Source organism: Neophocaena asiaeorientalis, unplaced genomic scaffold (genome assembly GCF_003031525.2).
Source record: "Neophocaena asiaeorientalis asiaeorientalis breed wild unplaced genomic scaffold, Neophocaena_asiaeorientalis_V1.1 scaffold655, whole genome shotgun sequence".
In the NCBI taxonomy this organism is placed as follows: Eukaryota; Metazoa; Chordata; class Mammalia; order Artiodactyla; family Phocoenidae; genus Neophocaena; species Neophocaena asiaeorientalis.
Window position 1 is genome coordinate 438,475 of NW_020171857.1, and position 19,516 is coordinate 457,990.

The 19,516-nt window shown below is 40.4% G+C and overlaps 1 protein-coding gene across 2 annotated transcripts in view; it reads left to right on the plus strand.

Moving 5' to 3' along the window:
- Positions 1-762: 762 nt before the first annotated feature.
- The window catches only part of GABRB3 (gamma-aminobutyric acid type A receptor subunit beta3), a 233,224-nt gene continuing 214,470 nt past the window's right edge, over positions 763-19,516 (plus strand). The window contains exons 1-3 of one of the 2 annotated variants that reach the window (XM_024741782.1): positions 763-842; positions 1,641-1,732; positions 1,948-2,015. In XM_024741782.1, the coding sequence (XP_024597550.1) occupies positions 763-842; positions 1,641-1,732; positions 1,948-2,015 (240 nt within the window). Of the gene's footprint in view, positions 843-1,343; positions 1,513-1,640; positions 1,733-1,947; positions 2,016-19,516 lie in introns of those variants that run through there. The other variant, XM_024741780.1, reaches the window with a different exon arrangement.

The window sequence follows — 19,516 nt, forward strand, 5'->3', positions numbered from 1 at the left end:
ATTCATTAGGTCCTGGAATGGCCCAAGGTAGTCTATCAAGCAGAAAATGGACTTGATTTGTAAGTATTGTTGGTTGACCACAAGTAGGAATGTGTAATCATCTTCCTCAGTATTAGAAGTGTGAAGCACAGAGGACCATTCAGTAAAGAAAAATATATGACCTATGACTCTGGGTGAGCAGACATTCCTCAGGTACACAGTGATGACATACAGGGCAGGGTGGACCGTGGTGCACATCGGTCTGTTTCTTGGCCAAGGTGCAGGAGGTTCTCTTCTAAGATGAGAACCAAAGGATGGGGGCCAGTCATAGCGAAAACGAGGTTCCTTGCCTTACACTAAGAACCACGGACAGCTCCAGGCTGCACCAGAAAAGGCACATTATTTTCCCATTCCTGGGATGATAGTCCAGGGTCTCCACGTCTGATTCGGACTCCAGCTTCCCGATAATAAAGCAAACGTGCATATCCAGGCCTCTCTTTAACACTCATTATAAATGTATTTATGTAAGTAGGGAGGGCCCAGTGCTCACATGAAATGTTCAGGGGGTGAGAGTGAGAGAAATAGTTTAAAGAACCAATTTAAAAAATGGTTTTATATTGCATAAATAATAAATCGGGCCGCCATGCAAGGGGCTGGATGACGGGTCAGGCGGGAAAGCCCGTGGGTGGGGGCAGGGGCGGGGATCCCCGCATCGCTGTTAGAATGCTCGGTGACTGTGGGGGAGAGCGGATCCTACTCAGGTTAGGTCAGAGGAGCAGCGCCATGTGCTCCGGGCTCCCGGCTCTCCTGTTGCCCATCTGGCTCTCCTGGACCCTGGGGACGCGAGGCTCAGAGCCCCGCAGGTGAGGTAGGGGCTTCCCCCGGGCCACGCAGCCTCCCTCTCTGCTCCGTAGCTCGCAGTCCCGCGGGCAGAGGCGCTCCGCTGCACTCGTGGGCTCGGCCTGAGCCGCAGTTGGGCGGGGGTCGTAGCGAAGGGGTCGGGCCGGGGAGGGGGCGGGGGGAAGCGGAGAGCGTTTCCTTCGCGGTCTCTGCCCACGTCGCAGTCGCCGATGATCCTCTCCTTCCTGGGTCTCACGGAGCCCAGAGGAGCTGGCAGCGCCAGCTCTGCCCCGCGCCGCGCAGCCGCGGCTCCGGCTTGCTGTCCCCCGCCGGGCTTCGGGTCTCGCTCCGCAGCCGCCGAGGCAGGAGGCAGCGCTCGGCCTCCGGCTCGGCCTCCGGCTCGCTCTCTCTTCCCCCCTCCCCTAGCTCCCGCGCCCGCTGCTCCTCCTCTCCCGGCGCCCGCTCCTCCTCCTCCTCCCCTCCCCCTCCCCCTGCGCCCTCCTCCGCTCCGGGCCAGCGCGGCGGCGGCGGCGGCAGCAGCAGGAGCAGCCCCGGCTGCGGGTCGCGACGGCGGCGGGGCGCCCCCTCCCCCGTGCCGGGGCGCGGCGGAGGGATGTGGGGCTTTGCGGGAGGAAGGCTTTTCGGCATCTTCTCGGCCCCAGTGCTGGTGGCGGTGGTGTGCTGCGCCCAGAGGTAGGGTCGCGGGTGGGTTGACGGGAAGCGGGCCGGGCGCCGGGCAGGGCGCGCGGGTGTGCGCGCTGGGCGCTGGCGGGCGAGCCGCCGCCTGACCCCGCTGTCTCTGGCCCCCGTCCCTCCCGCAGCGTGAACGATCCTGGGAACATGTCCTTTGTGAAGGAGACGGTGGACAAGCTGTTGAAAGGCTACGACATTCGCCTAAGACCCGACTTCGGGGGTAAGTAGGGTGTGCGCGGCCGCTGCGGGCAGCGCGACCCACCGCGCTGGCGGCCTGGGTGGAGGAGGGAGGCGGGGGCCGCTTCCGCCGAGCTGCGGCGAGGTGGGGAGGGGGACACTTCGCCTGCGCCCCCTCCTCGGACAGCCCCCCATCCTCAGAGCAGCTGCAGCCGGTGCCCGAGCCAGGCTGATCACCGTGTCGTGCGCTTCCCGCAGGTCCCCCGGTCTGCGTGGGGATGAACATCGACATCGCCAGCATAGACATGGTTTCCGAAGTCAACATGGTGAGTGCCTGCCCTCCCCAGGGCTGTCCCCGAGCCCCTGCCCCGCTGTCTGGGCCCACAGGCGTCCACAGTACCGGGCCAGAGGCCTCCTCTGCCGGGCTGAGCTTCCCGGGCCCGCAGAGGAAGCGGCGCTCCTGGGCGCAGGTCTCCAGTTCTCGAGGCTCCCTCCGCCCGCCTGAGTGCGCGGGGGTAGTCGTTGGCGTCAGAGCCGCGCGGAGGGCGCACCCTTCCCGCCATAGGAAGGGGTCCTGGGCTCACCCGAGGCTGGGCTTTCACCGCCGCCCTGGTGCTGCCAGCTCCTCCCGCTGTCGGTCCCCTGGTCCTGAGGCTGCCCCAGTGCCTTCTCGCCTCCTTAGCAACAGGCGCCGGGGAGCGGGGGAGGAGAGGAGAGTTGTGGGGGTGGCTTGTATACTAGGTAAGAGCTGCTTAAGGGTTCCTTTGTTGTCTTTTGGAAAGAGGTACTGGCTGCCGGAAAGCGCGGTGGGCGGTGGGTCTGTGTGTTCCTGGCTGTCTCGGGTCAGTTTCCTTGGTGTCTGGTTTTTCCGAGGGCAGGCTCGTGACAGTGAAACCCGGTCCCCATCCACCAGGCTCTGTCAGAGGTGCTGACGGCCCGGGCGGCTCTGAGAACTGGAGGGCCTGGGCAGCTTACGGGCTTTCTCTGCCCGGAGAGTCGAAGGCGAGGGAACCAAGTGTCCCTTAGGGCTATGTTAATGGTGTTAACGGTGACGGGATTCAGTATTCTGACCTGTGGAAAGTGGAGGTCCGTGTCCCGAGGTGCGAAGTGGGTGTCACGGGCTTTTGCTCAGGATCCTTTAAGACAACAGGCAATAAGGAGAAAAATGACCCCTTTCATTTGTTAATTGAGCTGAAATACCAGGGGATTTGGAAAAGGTTTAAGTTTCTGTTGAGTGACACTTTAGAAATTATAAGAATGAGAATTTGGAAAAAATATATTTTTTTGAAGAAATCGTTTGGCAACTTTTTTTTCTAAAATATAACACCGAGAATATAATGAGGCATGAGATAGACTCGATAGATTTCTCAAGTCTGGTGGACATCAGAGCCACATGGGCAAACTTGTTTTAAATGCATACTCCCAGGCTCTGATTCTGATCCAGTGGTGTGGAGTGGAATCTTGGGGTCTCTGCATTTAAAACTAGTGCTCCAGATTTTTTTTAAGCAGGTGTTTTGTGAACAATATTTTGAGAAACATTGCAATAACATAGAAATGTGGTTGTTTACAAATAAACTAAAACCATGATTTTTAAATAGACTGTTTAACAAGATATATTTAAAAATATATCCTAGTATGGATTTTGTAGAAAGAAATCTGACTACACGAAACTATATTTTTTATCAATTTTTCACTCTTAACCTAAAGATTTTAAAATTATAATGTGTGATTTAAAAAAAAAGTACCTTTCTTTCAATGTATATCACTAAGGACATTTATATACAAGTGTTAATAGTAAATAAATAAATAAATAAAGTGTTAATAAAAGCGTTAGCAAGAAACAGACTTTACATACATTACACTAAAAACATCACGTATATTTTACTTTTTGTAATTTTGTAAAAATAATTCTGTCAAAATATGTTTTGTTTTATGACCTTAAGGAAACAAGTTAATATATTCAAGATTTACTCTGTAGTCTGTGATTTCCTTTATTGGCAACTGCACATTCTATAGAGAAGACAGTTTTGTACAGAAGTTAATCGAGTTATTTTAGTGGATTTTTATGTCCAAAATTATATTGGATGTCAAATGATGGAGAGAATATACTGATGTGGCGCTTTAAGAACTCTGTATAGTACTAAAACAACTAGGGGAATGGGGAGAATGTCTTGTTGTAGATCATTGCAAATTTTCTTTAAATTAATTTTTAAACGTAGTTATCCACTTGTTTAGACATCATGCTGATACTTAGTACCTTAAAAACTTCATAAGTAATTGCCTAATTCATGCACTATGAATTGAGGTGTCCCAATTTTCTCTGGACCCAATAATAGAAAGACAAATCGAGGATACAAGCCATTATATTGGATAATCTTTAAGCGCATATCCCAAAGCCAGTAATTATGCATAATGTAGCCATAGTATACTTGTATGCTTTTTTTTTGCATTCTCATGATGGAAATTTTTGTGGTTCTCTACACTAAGTTTATTATAAAGAAAAACTGGGGATTGATGGGATGGGAGATTGAAGGCCATTGGACACATGTACTGACTGGCATCTGAAATATCTTCCACAAGTGGATTGGTAAAACCATTCGCTAGAAAAATCTGATTTCCCTTAACTCGTGATCAGGATCATAGCTCATGATCAAAGCTATGATATTTGATTTTTTTTAATTGAAGGAACTTCAAATATAGCAATGATTAAGTATCATTTTGGAGGTAACATTTTATAGGGAAAGAACAGAGAGTATGTGAGCATAAGATTAAACCTATCACTCAATCATGTTGCTTAAAAACAATGAATTATATTTATGAGCTTCCTTAATCACCTTACTAAGTGATTGTTAGCTTATGAAACTAAATAAGAAATGGTCTTGCTTTAAGGTAAGGATGGTACAGCTAGTAGAGGAGATATGTCAAATAGTTGTAACAAAAGTAGGTGAGTCCCATTTAGAGGAACAAAAGAAAGGGGTATGGCCTAAGAGAGAGAGGGAAGGAAGAAGGGAGGGAAGGAGGCAGAAAGAGGGAGGGGGAGAGAGAGATATATTGAGATTACTCCTGACATGGAAAGCCTAATGAAAGAACTTAAGAAATGATATCTAAATTGGGTGGGTGAATAGTGGGGAATAGAATTGTGACTGGCATAGATAGAGGAGGATGTTCTGGGTTAGGGAAGAAATTGGCAAAACTACTGATGGATAGATCTGCAGGATAGGAGATTGTGAAGGAGAGACTCAAAAGATGAAATTGGAAAAGTAGGACAAACCCCTGTTCACCTAGGCCCTTCTCTGCCTTGCCAAGGGTTTCAGATGTTAATTTTCAAAAATTAAGGAGCCTGTAAATGTTTTTAAGCAGGTGATTGACATGATTTAAGATGTGGTTTAGAATGAATATTTTGGCCAAAATGTTAATTTAGATAGAGGAGTGAGAATGATGAGTTAGAAGAGCAAAGTTCACTAGAAAATTCAGGGTAAATGATCATGGAAAGTTGTTCTTTGAAATTTTCTTCTCAAAATTTCATAGATATGCTTTTGAAAACATATATTTAGTGAAATAAAGATTCATTAATATCTGAAATAAAGATATGCAAAACATGTATATCTCAAGATGGGACAGATATGTGCTTGTCAGTGAGCATGTTGGGGGTGAATATAAAGAATATTGTTACTTTTCTCTTTAAACTAATATAAAGGACAGTCTTTATCTATTGATGGTGCATATAGATAATGCCTCCAAATAATGCCTCTGACCTCAAAGAATTAAATAAATAGATACATTATGCATATACATGTATATGTCATCGTGCATTTTGGTGTTTTGTATTAACAATCTAAAAATGGATTTTAGTATTTTAATACTTAGCATTATTTTACCATAACATGTTTCACTGATAAAGGAGATAGTCTACATTTCCATTGTTCCTAATCTTCTAATTTTTCTTTTCATGTACTTTTTTAAAATTGATATAGTTAATTTACAATGTTGTGTTAGTTTCTAGTGTACAGCAAAGTGACGCAGTTATACATGTATATGTATACATGTATATACATACATACATATATATATTATTTTTCAGATTCTTTTCCATTATAGGTTATTACAAGATATTGAGTATAGTTCCCTGTGCTATATAGTAGGTCCTTGTTGTTTATCTATTTTATATATAGTAATGTGTATATGATAATCGCAAACTCCTAATTTGCCACTTCTTACTTTTTAGTTAGCTGACTTGACAGAAGGCAAACAAAAAACCATTTTCTTTTACATAACTTCCCTTGTTCTCTAGCTCTTGTTTTAAAATTTCAGACAATCTTTTAAAACTATACATGGTTAAGTAATTATTGAGATTTAGTTTACATATTACTTTCTTTTTTTTTAAGTTTATTTATTATTTATTTATTTATTTTGGGGTTTTCATTGCTGTGTGCAGGCTTTCTCTAGTTGTGGCAAGTGGGAGCTACTCTTAGATGTTGCGGTGTGTAGGCTTCTCACTGCAGTGGCTTCTCTTGTTGCGGAGCACAGGCTCTAGGCATGAGGGCTTCAGTAGTTGTGGTGCACGGGCTCAGTAGTTGTGGCTTGTGGGCTCTAGAGCACAGGCTCAGCAGTTGTGGCGCACGGGTTGAGTTGCTCAGCGGCATGTGGGATCCTCCCGGAGGAGGCTCAAACCCGTGTCCCCTGCACTGGCAGGCGGATTAAAAGAGATTGTACTTATGGAAGAACACTGTCTACTGAAAACTTTTATATGCATGTGTTATAATTCTGGTGCTTAGCACTGGTCCAAGTGTATGTTGAATAGATAGATGGAGGGATGAATAAGTGGACAAAAATTATTGAAAATATAGGAAATATAAGGAAATACTAAAAATATAAAACAACTAGGAAATTTTAATTTAAAAATAGTACTTTTTACTGAGAGAGTGAAGCAGGTCTAGAACTCTTTAAAAAATCAATTAGTTAAAAAATAAAAACAGTATTTTAAAGTAAGTCATATGAGTTCTTTTTTAATTTGAATAATTAGAAGAAGCCACTGTTTGATTTGTTAATTCAGAAAGAAACTACACATACTTGATTTCTACTTAATTAACTATAAAGTACTAGAATATAAAGCTAGACTCAAACTCTAGTAATATAAATACTAATTTTCTATGATTTAACTTGTATTTTGTTATTATTCTATACTTAATTCATCTATTAAAATTAGCTCATCCTGGGACTTCCCTGGTGGTGCAGTGGTTAAGAATCCTGCCAATGCAGGGGACATGGGTTTGAGCCCTTGTCCGGGAAGATCCCACATGCTGTGGAGCAACTAAGCCCATGCACCACAACTACTGAGCCTGCACTCTAGAGCCTGCAAGCCACAACTCCTGAGCCCGTGTGCCACAACTACTGAAGCCCGTGTGCCTAGAGCCCGTGGTCCGCAACAAGAGAAGTCACTGCAATGAGAAGCCCGTGCACTGCAACGAAGAGTAGCCCCATTCGCCGCAACTAGAGAAAAGCCCATGTGCAGCAACAAAGACCCAATGCACCCAAAAAAAAAAAAAAAAAAAAGCTCATCCCAATGAAAATGTAACTACAGGATTATTTTTTCTGATTTAATGCATATAAATTATTGTCTCTTTTATTTTTAGTTGTGAGCTCCTTTTAGGTGACATATAAATGTGTCTTTAGTTATTATGAGAAGTAGATTTGTCCCTTATGCTTGTTGTATTGTATTCCTTTGTCATTTGTTGTATTTTCCTCTTAGAAAATCCACTTTTTTTCTAATGTCTCAGTGTAAAATAAGTATGGTACATAAGAATATGGTTTTAGCACATCTCAGCAAGCAGCTTTGGCACTGCATCACTGTAAAATGGGTGCAGTCTTACTCATGAACACAACACGTAAACATTTGCACTCATTTTGTCTTTCCCCTTTTCAGAAGAGTGGGAAAGAGGAGAGGGTTTCCTTGGATAGAGTGAGCTGGGATCACCTGGAGAATTCGGCTTTAGGCATTTTCGATCAAACTTATGTTAATCAACTCCCCGTCTCGTGCTGCAGAATCTAGGGTTGCTCTGCCCCTAGTGAATGCTGAAGGGGTACCCAGTGCCCAGTACCTGGCCAGGTCCTCAGGCAGAGGAGCTGAATCCCAGGAGTCCAGCTGTGTGCTGAAAAGAGCCTAATGGGATTGGGAGTTTCGGGTCCTGTTTCCAGGTTTATGGGAACATCTAGCCTTAGGCAAGTCATTTAACACTCAGTAATTCAGTCTCAGGCTTCCCAGATGCCCATGGCATCCCCACAAAATTGCCAAAGTAATAGCACAAAGGGCTTAGCTCTACACAGAAAATTGAGGTAAAGACATCCACAAGATCACAGCCAAACAAACACGTTAGAGAACTGTTCTTGACTGATTTCTCTAGAGAGGCTCTGGCTGCATTCAGAGTTTGCATATGAATTGTTACTAGCATTTTAAAAAAATTATTTATTTATTTATATGGTTGCATCGGGTCTTAGTTGCACTTTTAGTTGCAGCACGTGGGACCTAGTTCCCTGACCAGGGATTGAACCTAGGCCCCCTCCTTGGGAGCACGGAGTCTTAGCCACTGGACCACCAGGGAAGTCCCTGTTACTAGCATTTTAAAGGTTGGAAATGTGCTAATGCTTTTATTACCAAATAAGCTGGGGGATGACTCAGCAGAAAGGAAAAAGTGTTTCTCTGACCCAGTTGGGTTTGGAAAACTGCTTACATGAAAGGCACTCCATGGGTAAGGTACAATGAGCATGTTGGCATTTGGTTACAGGTTGCTGCATTTAGGAGGTAAGATTGTTTATTGAGGACATTACTTTTCCCTGGAAGTGTGTTTGTGCCTAAGTTATGATCAAACATCAATGCTGGGGCACTGATAAGAAAGCATATAATGAACTTCAGAGGTGGATGAGAATAACCCTTACATAGTACGTTATTTATGAAGGGAGGTTTGTGTTTAATATTAGAAGGAATGGTATGGGGAGCAAAGAGAATGCTTCTTGTCTTTCCCCTCAGGGAAGTTGTAAAGCTTACATTGCTGCATCTCTTAAAAGATGGATCTTACACACATTTCCTTGTTGTGAGCAACCTCTTCCTAGAGCCTGTGCCAGGCTGAGGGATCCTATGTTGTACTGCACATAGAAGTAAGTATTTCGTTTGAATTAATGGCATAAATCTGCTTATTTACATATTAAAAACTTTATGTTCTTACCAGTAAAGCAGTATGAATTCAACATTTGATTTTGTACAATCTGTTATCTGTAATAGCTCTCCTTTTCTTCCATTGGTAGCAGAACCCTTCTTTCTCCTACGGGTTCTGTATCATATCATATATACTGTCATTGTGCTTTGAAGCCTACTGAACGTTTGTTTTAAATAAATGAAGCCTATTGACCATTTGGAATCTTTAAAATTTTCTTATAATACATGTTGAGGTGTAACTTAGGGAGATGACAGCTAACAACAGTTTTATGTCATTACGCAGTTGATGAAATACTTCAGGTATTTTGTCATATTTGATCATCAAACATGATCAGCTTAGTGAAGTATAGCTTATAGGTAGGTGTTAATCTCATCTCCATTGTTCAGGTGAGAAAATAGCCTCAGGAATAGCACTGACTTACTACAAAGGCAAAGCGGGGACTTGGTCCTATTTCTTTGTTCTTTCTACCTCATTATGCTACAGAGCAATAAAAAAAATGCTCTGTTAGGCCCTCATGAGATTTTACCTTTTTCCATGACCTTCATCGCCATCTAAAGTGGATCTTCCAATTAACTTTTCCATGAACTCTTAGTCTTTCCTTGTAACACTATCAGAGTGTTAAATATGATTCTGGTGTGCTTGTTTGCTTAGAGGCTTTCTTCTGCATTTTTCTCCCCCTTAAGACTGTAAGCTCCATCAGGCAGATCTGTGTCTAAGAACAGCCCTTGCATAGTGCCTGACACATGATAGGTATCATTCTTCATTCATATATTTTCTTTCAACCAATATCTAATATACACTAGTGTCTGTATAGCATTATTAGATATTGGTTGAAAGAAAATATATGAATGAAGAATGAATGAATGAATAAATATGTAAGTGCATGAATAAATAGGCAGGTAGCTTTCCAATGAAATACTTTTATAACCCAGAATTTGGGCTAATGACCAAGAAGAACCTTTTATAGGCTAAATGTGATGTATATAGTTTTTACTTTAGGGGACTTAATTTGATCAGAATTTGTATAATTGTACACAGTATAATACTGTCAAGTGTCAAGTGCTGTCAAGTGACAGCTTGTCAAGCTGTCAAATGTTCTATAGCGGTCACCCCCTTCACTGGAGAGGTTTTACACTGATTTCAAAGCAGAAAAGAGGGAAGTATTGCAGTGGTTCTGTGATATACAGCCTGTGTAAGGGTTAGTGTGTATATTTCAAACACCAGTCACTAGTGCCTTTGTACACTCAAAGTTTTGTGTCTAATTGGAAGTATATGTGGTTCGAGCTTTTCTATATGATAGGGAAGTTTTGGTGGTTCTTATATTGGGATTCATTGGGCTCTGCATTCACTTTCTGATGGCCGCTCAGCAGTGCAGTGGAACTGCATTGGTTTTCATTCGTTTGCTAGCTTTCCAGCACAGTTTACTTCTGGGCCATTTATGCCAGCCATTAAGAAGATTCTCTAGCTGCAAAATTGGGAAGACTAGGACTAAAATAGGTTTCATCTCTTGGCATTTTGCTCAGTCCTGTCAATTCAAGATGGAGAGCTAGCCTCCAATCTCTGTGGTGGGGGATGTATTGATAGAATTCTCTTATTCCCTTGGTTACCCAGAGACTGCATTAAGAAATAGAAGCCATTTGTAAGCATTAATGCATGTATCCCTTTTTACATTTTTCCATTGAACTTAAGTATCACACAGAAGCGTTAATATAATTAACAAAAACCTTAGCATGCATGGAACTAATGTTTCAGATGAATAGGAATAAGATTAAGATATGAGAATGTCACAGTTCTTTAAAAACTCTAATTTGTGCTTGTCCATTCAATCTAAGAGAGGATATGGATTCTAATGATTACAACATCATCATATTTTACCTCAGTTCTACAATGAAAGAATTCCTTTTATGTAAAATATTTGCTAAATCCTCATGCTATGATTCATGACATGAAATACATTTGTTTTATTTTGAGTTGACTTAAAAGGATAACAAAATTTACTGGTTTAAATCTATATAACTCTGATACATATGTATAAAATGTTTGTTACTTAATTCAACATCACATCACTCTTCTTTTAAAATTTAATTTTTTGAATTAGATTTTACAATTGATAACTTTAACGAGTAGAGGGAACAACTTTTCTGGGTCACCCATCATTACAAGTTGTTTGTGTGTGTGAATCTATGAGTCCATGCAAACCAAAAATTGTTTTAAAAAGAAACAACAATTTGAGTAATTCATTGTAATATCATTGATTTTTTTCCAATCCTGATGACTCTAAAAATCCATCTGAGAGATACATCCATATATCAGGTTGAAAGACTAAACTGGTCACCAAGCGCAGTGCCTGTCGTGTAGAATATGCTTAGTAAATACTTGTTAAATGCATTTGTGTAGCACATGACCCTTGTGGTAAAGCTGTACGTTGTGTTTGTTTTATCGGAGAGATTCCCTTATTTGTATGTTTGTCAAGCACATAAAATTAACCGTAGCTTTACACAGGAGGATTCCTGTGAACTTGTCACAGAAAAGACATCTGAATTATGGAAAACAGTGCCATTCCTATGGTCTAGACTAGTGGTTCGAAAGGTATAGACCAAGAAGCCCTCTGTGGTGTTAGATTGATTGCAGGGGTTGACACAGATAAGTGCCCTCCAAGCAAAATTTCTCATCATTGGTGTAGTCTGTGCTTTGCCTTTCCAAAGCAGTGTACATACTAGAAAGAGGCTGGGAATAACGGAGTGTATGAGGAGCAGGACTGATTGTGCTGTGTTCCTTTTTATGCTGTTAAACATTCTGTGGATAATTCATTGGTGTGAGGCTATATTTGATTGTGCCATTGAATGAGTTTTCATTTCTGAATTTTTCCTTTGGCCCTGGGCACCAAAATTCCCTGTGAGAATGTAATTTCTTGTGGTATGGGCTAAAATAATGGTTGCTTAAGAGAACGCTGTTATATAGAGTGCACGTGTGCCCCATAATCAGTGTTTCTGCTCAAATAATATTGGATATTATGTTAGAGATGTAAAATAGGTTTCTTTACTGTAGGAACTGTCAAGCCCTTTAATATGCTAATGATTTTTGTAAATCTTCAATGAGAGGGGTGAAGAATTCAATATTTAAAATATATGTTTGGGGATTTTTTTCTTTGTGAGGGGATGGTAGACCTTATTAACACTTATTCATGAAGTCTTCTGTAGAACACAGTTTAGGAAATGTGGATCTAACCCATTGAATTAGAATGAGCTTTAATATGGCCAGTCCCCAGGAATGATAACTGAGGAAATTACTACATTAACAAAGCCTCTTTTGGTGCCCATGTCCAAACAGCACAGAAGATACAATTCTGACACAAAATGTATCATTGCATATGGGAATGGGTAATATTTTCTGGAAATGAAGATTAAGCATTTCGTAATTAGATTGATAAAAAACACAAAGATTTTCTTCTTCTTTCTCTCTGTCACACTGAAGGTAGATCTGTGTTTCAAGCCTTCTTGTTTTCTTGTAAATATTACAGGAGTAAATGATTTAGAAGCAGAGAGAGTTGTGTTGAGCAAGAGAGAATGCAAAAAAGGCTCTTGGGACAACAATAGTAGGTTAATTTTGAGAACAAAATATGTCTCTTTGAGGCTGTTGGGCTTGACCAGTGCTTTCTTGGAAGGCTGGAGATTCCTTCTTGGGGCAGGAAGAACAGGCAGTGCTGTGATTCTGCATTCCACTAGGGAGGGTTGACATGTATGTTTGAATATATTACATAAATAGATATTTATTATAATCTACATATTGCATAAACAGATATTTATTATAATCTACAATACATATTATGTATAATGAAATTATATAGTATACTGTATACTATATAATTTATGTTATTCATATTTATATGTAAAATAAGATTCTCTTTAAAAATAAGATTCTCTTTGGTTGAAAGGTTCTGGTGATAAACATTTTAACATCCCCTGGAGTAAGACATCGCTAAAATTCCCTGTATGACTAATTCTCTATAGTTCTATGAAGAGTCTATACCTGTTCATGAATAGTCAGTGACAATAGCCCAGAGGGCAGATGTATCTTCTGGACTGTTCCAGAACCACAGGAATATTATAAGAGGACAGTATTGCTCAGTCGGCACTGAGGAGACCCCACTGGGGATCTGGGCTTGACTGGTAATGATGGGTGAAGAAACCAAAGTAGATCCAGAAATGTAAAGAGATGCAAAAGTGCTAATTGATTATAAGGATAATAGGTTTTGTTTGTTTGTTTGTTTGTTTCTGGCATTTAGAAGCATAGGGAGCTGGTTTAAAAAAGGAGGGCTCTTGTTTTGGAAATATTATATATCTATAGATTTTTTTCCCCCTAAGTCGTGCTTTATTTATCATTACACTTCATTGCCCCAAAGCTTGTGTTTATGATTGAAAAACTAGTCTCAAAGCTTGAGCAAGCTCTTTGGAATTTTAATTATCTAGGTAATTTCCTCAGTACTCCAGGCTATTTTACCTTTAGAGACCACAGGGGGTCTAACTCTCAAGATTGCCCTTGGCAGTGGAAAAGAATTGGTTATCCAAACCCTCAGATTCCAGAAGGGTTTGTGTTAACTTTGGCAAGTCATTCAGACTCAGTGGTCCTCGATCTGATCATTTTTTTTTTTAACAAGTATATTAAAATTGATCCTTTAACTTACCTTCTAGCTCTGATTTCTGTGGTTTCTTAGAGTCTGTGAGCAGTTAAAAACATAAGGGACCTTCTGGTTGCATTACACAGACCGCTGCTTCTTATCATTTGATACTGTGTGTAGTTTAATTAGGTATCCTAGTGGTGGTCATCTGGCAGCTTGCAGCCTTATAGTCAAAGCATGGCCCATTTTCCCCAAGTTATCTGTGCTGTGTGCTGCAAGCCTGGGACATGTCATACATAAACAGTGGGATTTACAGTCTGTATCCATGCTCATTAATTTTTGTGTTTCAAACATGGTGATGTTTACTTTTTGGTTTGAATTCAGAGTCACTAATTTATGAGTGAAAACTAGCGGGCTGTTAAAATGCTTCTGTTTTATCCAAACCATGACCTTTCCATTATCATCTAAGAAAATTAACTCAATTTGGAAATGTCAGTTAATGCTACTGGGTACCAAATTGTCCATATTCAGGTTTTTCAAAAATTCTACATGAATGTAATTCATGCAACAGTTTTGAGTCTTCTGTGGTATTTCTGTGACATAATTTTAATATTGCTTGAGTTCGTAGTCAGTTGGAAAGGAAGAGGGTGTGGGCTGAGTCAGAGGTACCTGTGCTGCCCTCAGTCAGTTTGGGATGATTAGCTAGCATTTCGTGAAGATAACTGTAAGCTTAGACCTCAAAGGTAGTTGCATATTGTGGCCTCTCTACAAAAAATAAAGTTTTTACCATGTTCTACCTCTTTCTTGATTACTTGCCTCATTTAAAGCAAAATTATTATACATAAAATCCAAGCAAGAAAACCTGTGTGGATATAGGGATAAAGACTTGGGCTTGCCTGAACTAGAGATTGCAAAATGAGATATGTAAAATTGTTTAATTTTATTCTGAAAGGGGAAAAATGTGGATGTGCAAATTATTATATAACTAGGAAATTACCTATTTAGAATTATATAGATCAAAATGTATAGTGTGACTCAAACTTGGATGTGACTCAAACTTGGATGTAATCAATGACCAAAAAAATGTTAATAATTTTCAAAGTGTTTACTTCATATTTATTTACTGTAGGTGAAATCCTGCTAATAATGGATTGTAGTATCTGGTTAGGAGAAATTGTAGCACAGTAAAGACAGTAAATAACTGATTTCCTAACTTAGCACTTAGAAATAATTTATCTACAGTGGTAACTCCACGCATAGATGTTCCTCAAAGTTTTTTTTTTTCCTTTCTTTCTCTTCCGGAGCAAGAGGGGTATGGCAGCTAGTCTGGACCAGCAAAGTTCAGACATTAAAAGGGGAGACACTTTGTTCCAAGTGTAATTGAGTTAGTGCACCTTGGGTAGCACCAACTCTGAGGACCAGTGTGGGTACAGATCCTGGGCATCAGCTGGTTTACTGAGATTAAGGTGAAAAGGTCAAATAAGGGGGGTAGATGTCCTTCCTAGTCTCTCGGCTACCTATCTGAATGACATCTCCCCTGATGAGATAAGAAATGGGGGTCTTACCTGCCAGTTTTTCTCTCCATTTATCTTTCTGGGATTTTGAATGAAAAATTTCGGTACCCCAAGCATCAAATTGGCTCAGTAATTTCTCTCCTTTTATCATACCTTTCAGTTTCTAAAACCATTAAGGAAAAGCCTCTTTTTTTTCTCCAACATACTTCAGAAGAAAGGGGAATGAAATTTGTTAAACAAAGGCTGACAGGAAAGCAAGCATCTATTAATTGACATCCAATTTCCTGATATGCCAACCTTTGCCCAAGACTGTACTTGATTATGCAATAATGTGCAAACAGAAAATCGGAATTTACTCATGCTATAGTATTAATAGAAACTGTCAGTTACCCAGGGGAAGGACTCACACATCAGTTTCACATGTTACGGAACTATTGGGTTGGCCAAAATTTCGTTCGGGTTTTTCCATAACATCTTACGTCGTTAGATGTTATGGAAAATCCCGAACGAACTTTTTGGCCAGCCCAATATTTTCTGTCAGGTAAGTGTGAGTGTTTCTGGATCACACTTCTGTAGAGATTTTTTTGTGTGACTATCTACATTGTAATAGAAGTGGTGAGACCAATAATCATGACAAAACCCTGAAACAGAAAACATCGTAGAATTCTATCACACTGACAGTAGAGCCTGTTGCGATGGTAGAAAAGAGGAGTGTAAGGGGCCGATTTTGTGAATATTCATGGCAGAACACTACTTTCGTTGCTTCAGAGTGAAGTGCTATATCTAATTTACACTTATTCTAATAGGTTAGTCCAAAATAAGCTGTATGTATAGATTTTTAAAGTTCCAGGCTTTAGTTCCTGGAAGGCAAAGTTCCACCTTGCATTCGTAAGTCAACTGTGGAACTAGTTGGGGAGAGGCAATGCAATGAACTTTTCCTTTTTTAATTCTCAAAATAACTAATATCACTTAATAATTCCTCTTGTGTTGTCTTTCATGGCTTTTTGGTTCACCTGTTCTGTGCTGATGAGCATATTCTTGTGCTGTCTCCTTCACTCTAAATACTTCATATTTAAGAGGTGACTTAACTAGTGTATAACTGCTCTCATATGCCAAAGAAACACTCAGCATCATAGATCCAAATGATAATAGTTTGGGCTTTTCCACGTGTCTCCAGTTTAGCACATCTTTTCACATGTTGCCTCTGGCACTTCAGACTTGAAACTCTGGCAGGCACTCAACACCACATGAAGTTGTGCAGAAGCTCAGGAGGAGAGGGTGCTTTCCTGGAGCTCAGGAGTGAGTCACTCAATAATCATCAACCTGTGCAGACGTGGGAGGACAGTGACAGTGAAGGTGGGGATGAGGAAAGAGGAAACGCTGAGAGTGTTCTGAAAAGCAGTTTGGAGGAAAGTGAATAGGACTAGATGGCATGGAAAAGACATAAGGGAACTATGGGTGGTATTGAAATAGCAAAACATGGTAAAAGTGTTACAAGAAACTGGATTTTTGATTCTTTTAAGTACTGGAGATACTGGGACATTTGGTCATGTTTAATTAAAGAGTAGATATATGCCAGTTTGTACTGTGCAAAAGAAAAATTAAATTGTTTACTTCTGCTCTTCTTACATTTTCCTTTGAAAAATTGGAACCACTGGGGGTGTTTGAATTCCTGAATTGGAACCCATCATCCTCCTGGGGGGCAGCTGCCTAAGGTACAGAGTCACTAAGAGGGTTTACAATCTACTCAGAGCCTGTGCCGAAACCCCAGGTGTTTTCAGAGCTGCAGGCCTTACCAGATACTTTGATGCATGTTCTTTTCAGGTGTGATGGGAGGAAGGCAGAAATTCTCCCTTATCCAGCTGTAAATGATCAGAACACCCATGGATTTTTATACATAACACAGGTGACTTTGTGTTTGCATTCCATGTTCTTTAACACTGGGTCAGGTGCAGGAGTGTTCTCTGACTTTATATTGTGAAAAGAAGGCCCACGTGGCTGGAGATGTCAGTATGACTGCCTGTTGAGAACTTAGGTTCTCACTGTACCTTTACTGCTTTCACAAAATAGTGTCCACTGTTTTCCAAAATTAAAAAAAAATTAGTTGCCCACTAAGAAAATTTAGAACAGATAGAAAAATACATTTGGATGTATTTCTTTTGTTTTTTTTCATGCACATATGATATGTATATACTATTTTTTACACACTGTATGCATAAGTTATTATCATGCTTTTCCATGTAACTATGTTATAGAGACTTCCATGCTACTGAACATATTTTACTGATATTTTAAAAACTGTATGGTATTTCCTTGCATGGATGAATAATATACTTAATATTTTCCTATTGAATATTTAGGCTACTTGCTAGACTAAATAGTATTTTGATGAATATCCTTGTGCATGAATTATTATGCATATTTTCCTTGAGAAACATTTCATTAAGTAGGATTACTAAGTCAAATAGTATGAATATTTTTAAGGTGTTTGAGACACATAACTGAGTAGCTTTCAAGAAAGGATCTGCTGGTTTGGGGTCCCACTGATTTGCCTAAAAAATGTTTTATAGCTAATATTCTAGAATAAGTGTATCTTTTGGTAAATGGAAAGAGAATAATAGCTCACAAAATTGAGTTAAACCCCAAAACTATTCTTAACTTTACCATGACTCCAACACAACGTCATCTAACAAGAAAAATATACAAATAATTTGGCTTTATATTAAAATTGACTTTATCTTAATTTTATATTTGGTATTCTGATATATATGTAAGGAACAGCACAAGTTCAGGTCACTGTTTTGAATGAAATAGAATAAATTCTAATTCCCCAGATAACTTTTACATTTGATTACTAGAATTTTCTCAGAAATCATGCCTAAGAAATTGGAAAAAAAAATTATTTTTAGGGGTTTTGAGGTCACAGTTGACCATTTTTACCTGGAAGCCCACATTATCAGATTTTACCACAACATTTAAAATTCAACATAGCCCCATAATTAATCTCAGTAACCGGGCAGAACCTTGATCCTTTGGGTGTTAGAGTATGTGGGGCCCCTGGCAAGTGTGGGAAGTTGAGGGCAGGGCTGGCGTGGTGTGGGCGGGGCCTTGTGTGTGCAGAGTGCAGTGAGGCTGATCCAAAGGGCACAGCTGATTAATCTGAGGTTTTGTTCAATGAAGTATTAACTTTACCTACATGGGTAACATTTTTAGGGGACTATTTTTCATAGTTAATGAGGAAAAAATCAGATAAAATTTAATCTGATCCAAAGTTTGCTCTGCTGATGCAGAGAAAAAAATTTAAGTGATCATTAACATTTAATCGGAAGAGAATTTAAATCCAAATTATATTTGGATTTTTCCACATCGATTATGAGATGAATGCGTAACAATTTTTCCTCACTGCCCTGATTTGAATCCTGCTATCATGCCCAGAAATAGCATCTCAGTGAAATTCATTCAGGAACAGCCCCATATTTATAAAAATTTATAAAAATTTTCACCTACTCCGAGCTCTATTTTTTTTAATCTTCCTTTTACATGAAGGTCACACATTTGACCAAAGGAGCCATCTGCTTTTGAGAAGACTCTTTTCACTGTCCACTTGTCTTTCTTTCCCATTCTTCTGCCCTGTCAGCAAGTTTAGTTTTATTCGTCCTTAAGCACTGGTTCTACCTCTCATCCTAGACACCAAAGAAATCTATTTCAAGTTTCTCTAGCCCTTTAACATGATGGTTGTGTTTAGCTCTTGCCCAGCCTTCAAAACGATGTTGGTCAAAGTGTCACAAGCCTGTCCACTAGCAGAAATGTCTCTGACCACAAGAAGTCTCCCAGTAATTTTATTATTTAATGCATTGTCCTCTCTATGCAGAGCGTTCTCTCCCCTTAAGGCCTCCATTCTCACTTCCCATCTTTCCTTGCTGTTGAACTTAAATTTTGTTTCTCTCAGAAGATTACAGTGTGGGCTTGCAGGATGCAGGGGCCCTTCCCCTGTGTCTTTCTCAGAGGAAGATGTTTCTCCTCCCATCAGAAATTATTCTTGCTCTCTGTGCTCTGTGTTTTGGCTTTTCCTGTGCCCACATTCGCTGTCTCCTTTGCAACATATCTCCCTCTTCATTAGGCTCTTTCCTGTAGTCTTCCTATGGGAAAAAGAAAGTATCTGTATATAAAAGAGACACTCCAAGCCCCTCCCTTGACTGTGCTGCCCCTAACTGTTGAATTCTCTTTTACAGACATTTTCCTCAACCATATGTTTCTGGACACTGTTTATGGGATGAGTATCAACCTGTAGCCCTTGCCTGTGTCCTCGCTGGTGGGTGCTGGGGGCTGTGTGTATAAATGTGGTGATCAGAGATTACTCTCCTGCATATCAAATCTTGGTCAGCTAGGCCTCGTGAATTGTGATTTTCCACCTTGTCATTAAATCCTGAAGATAATTTTCATCTTTTTTCTCTTTCTCTAGTATCTAATTATTCATCAAGTCT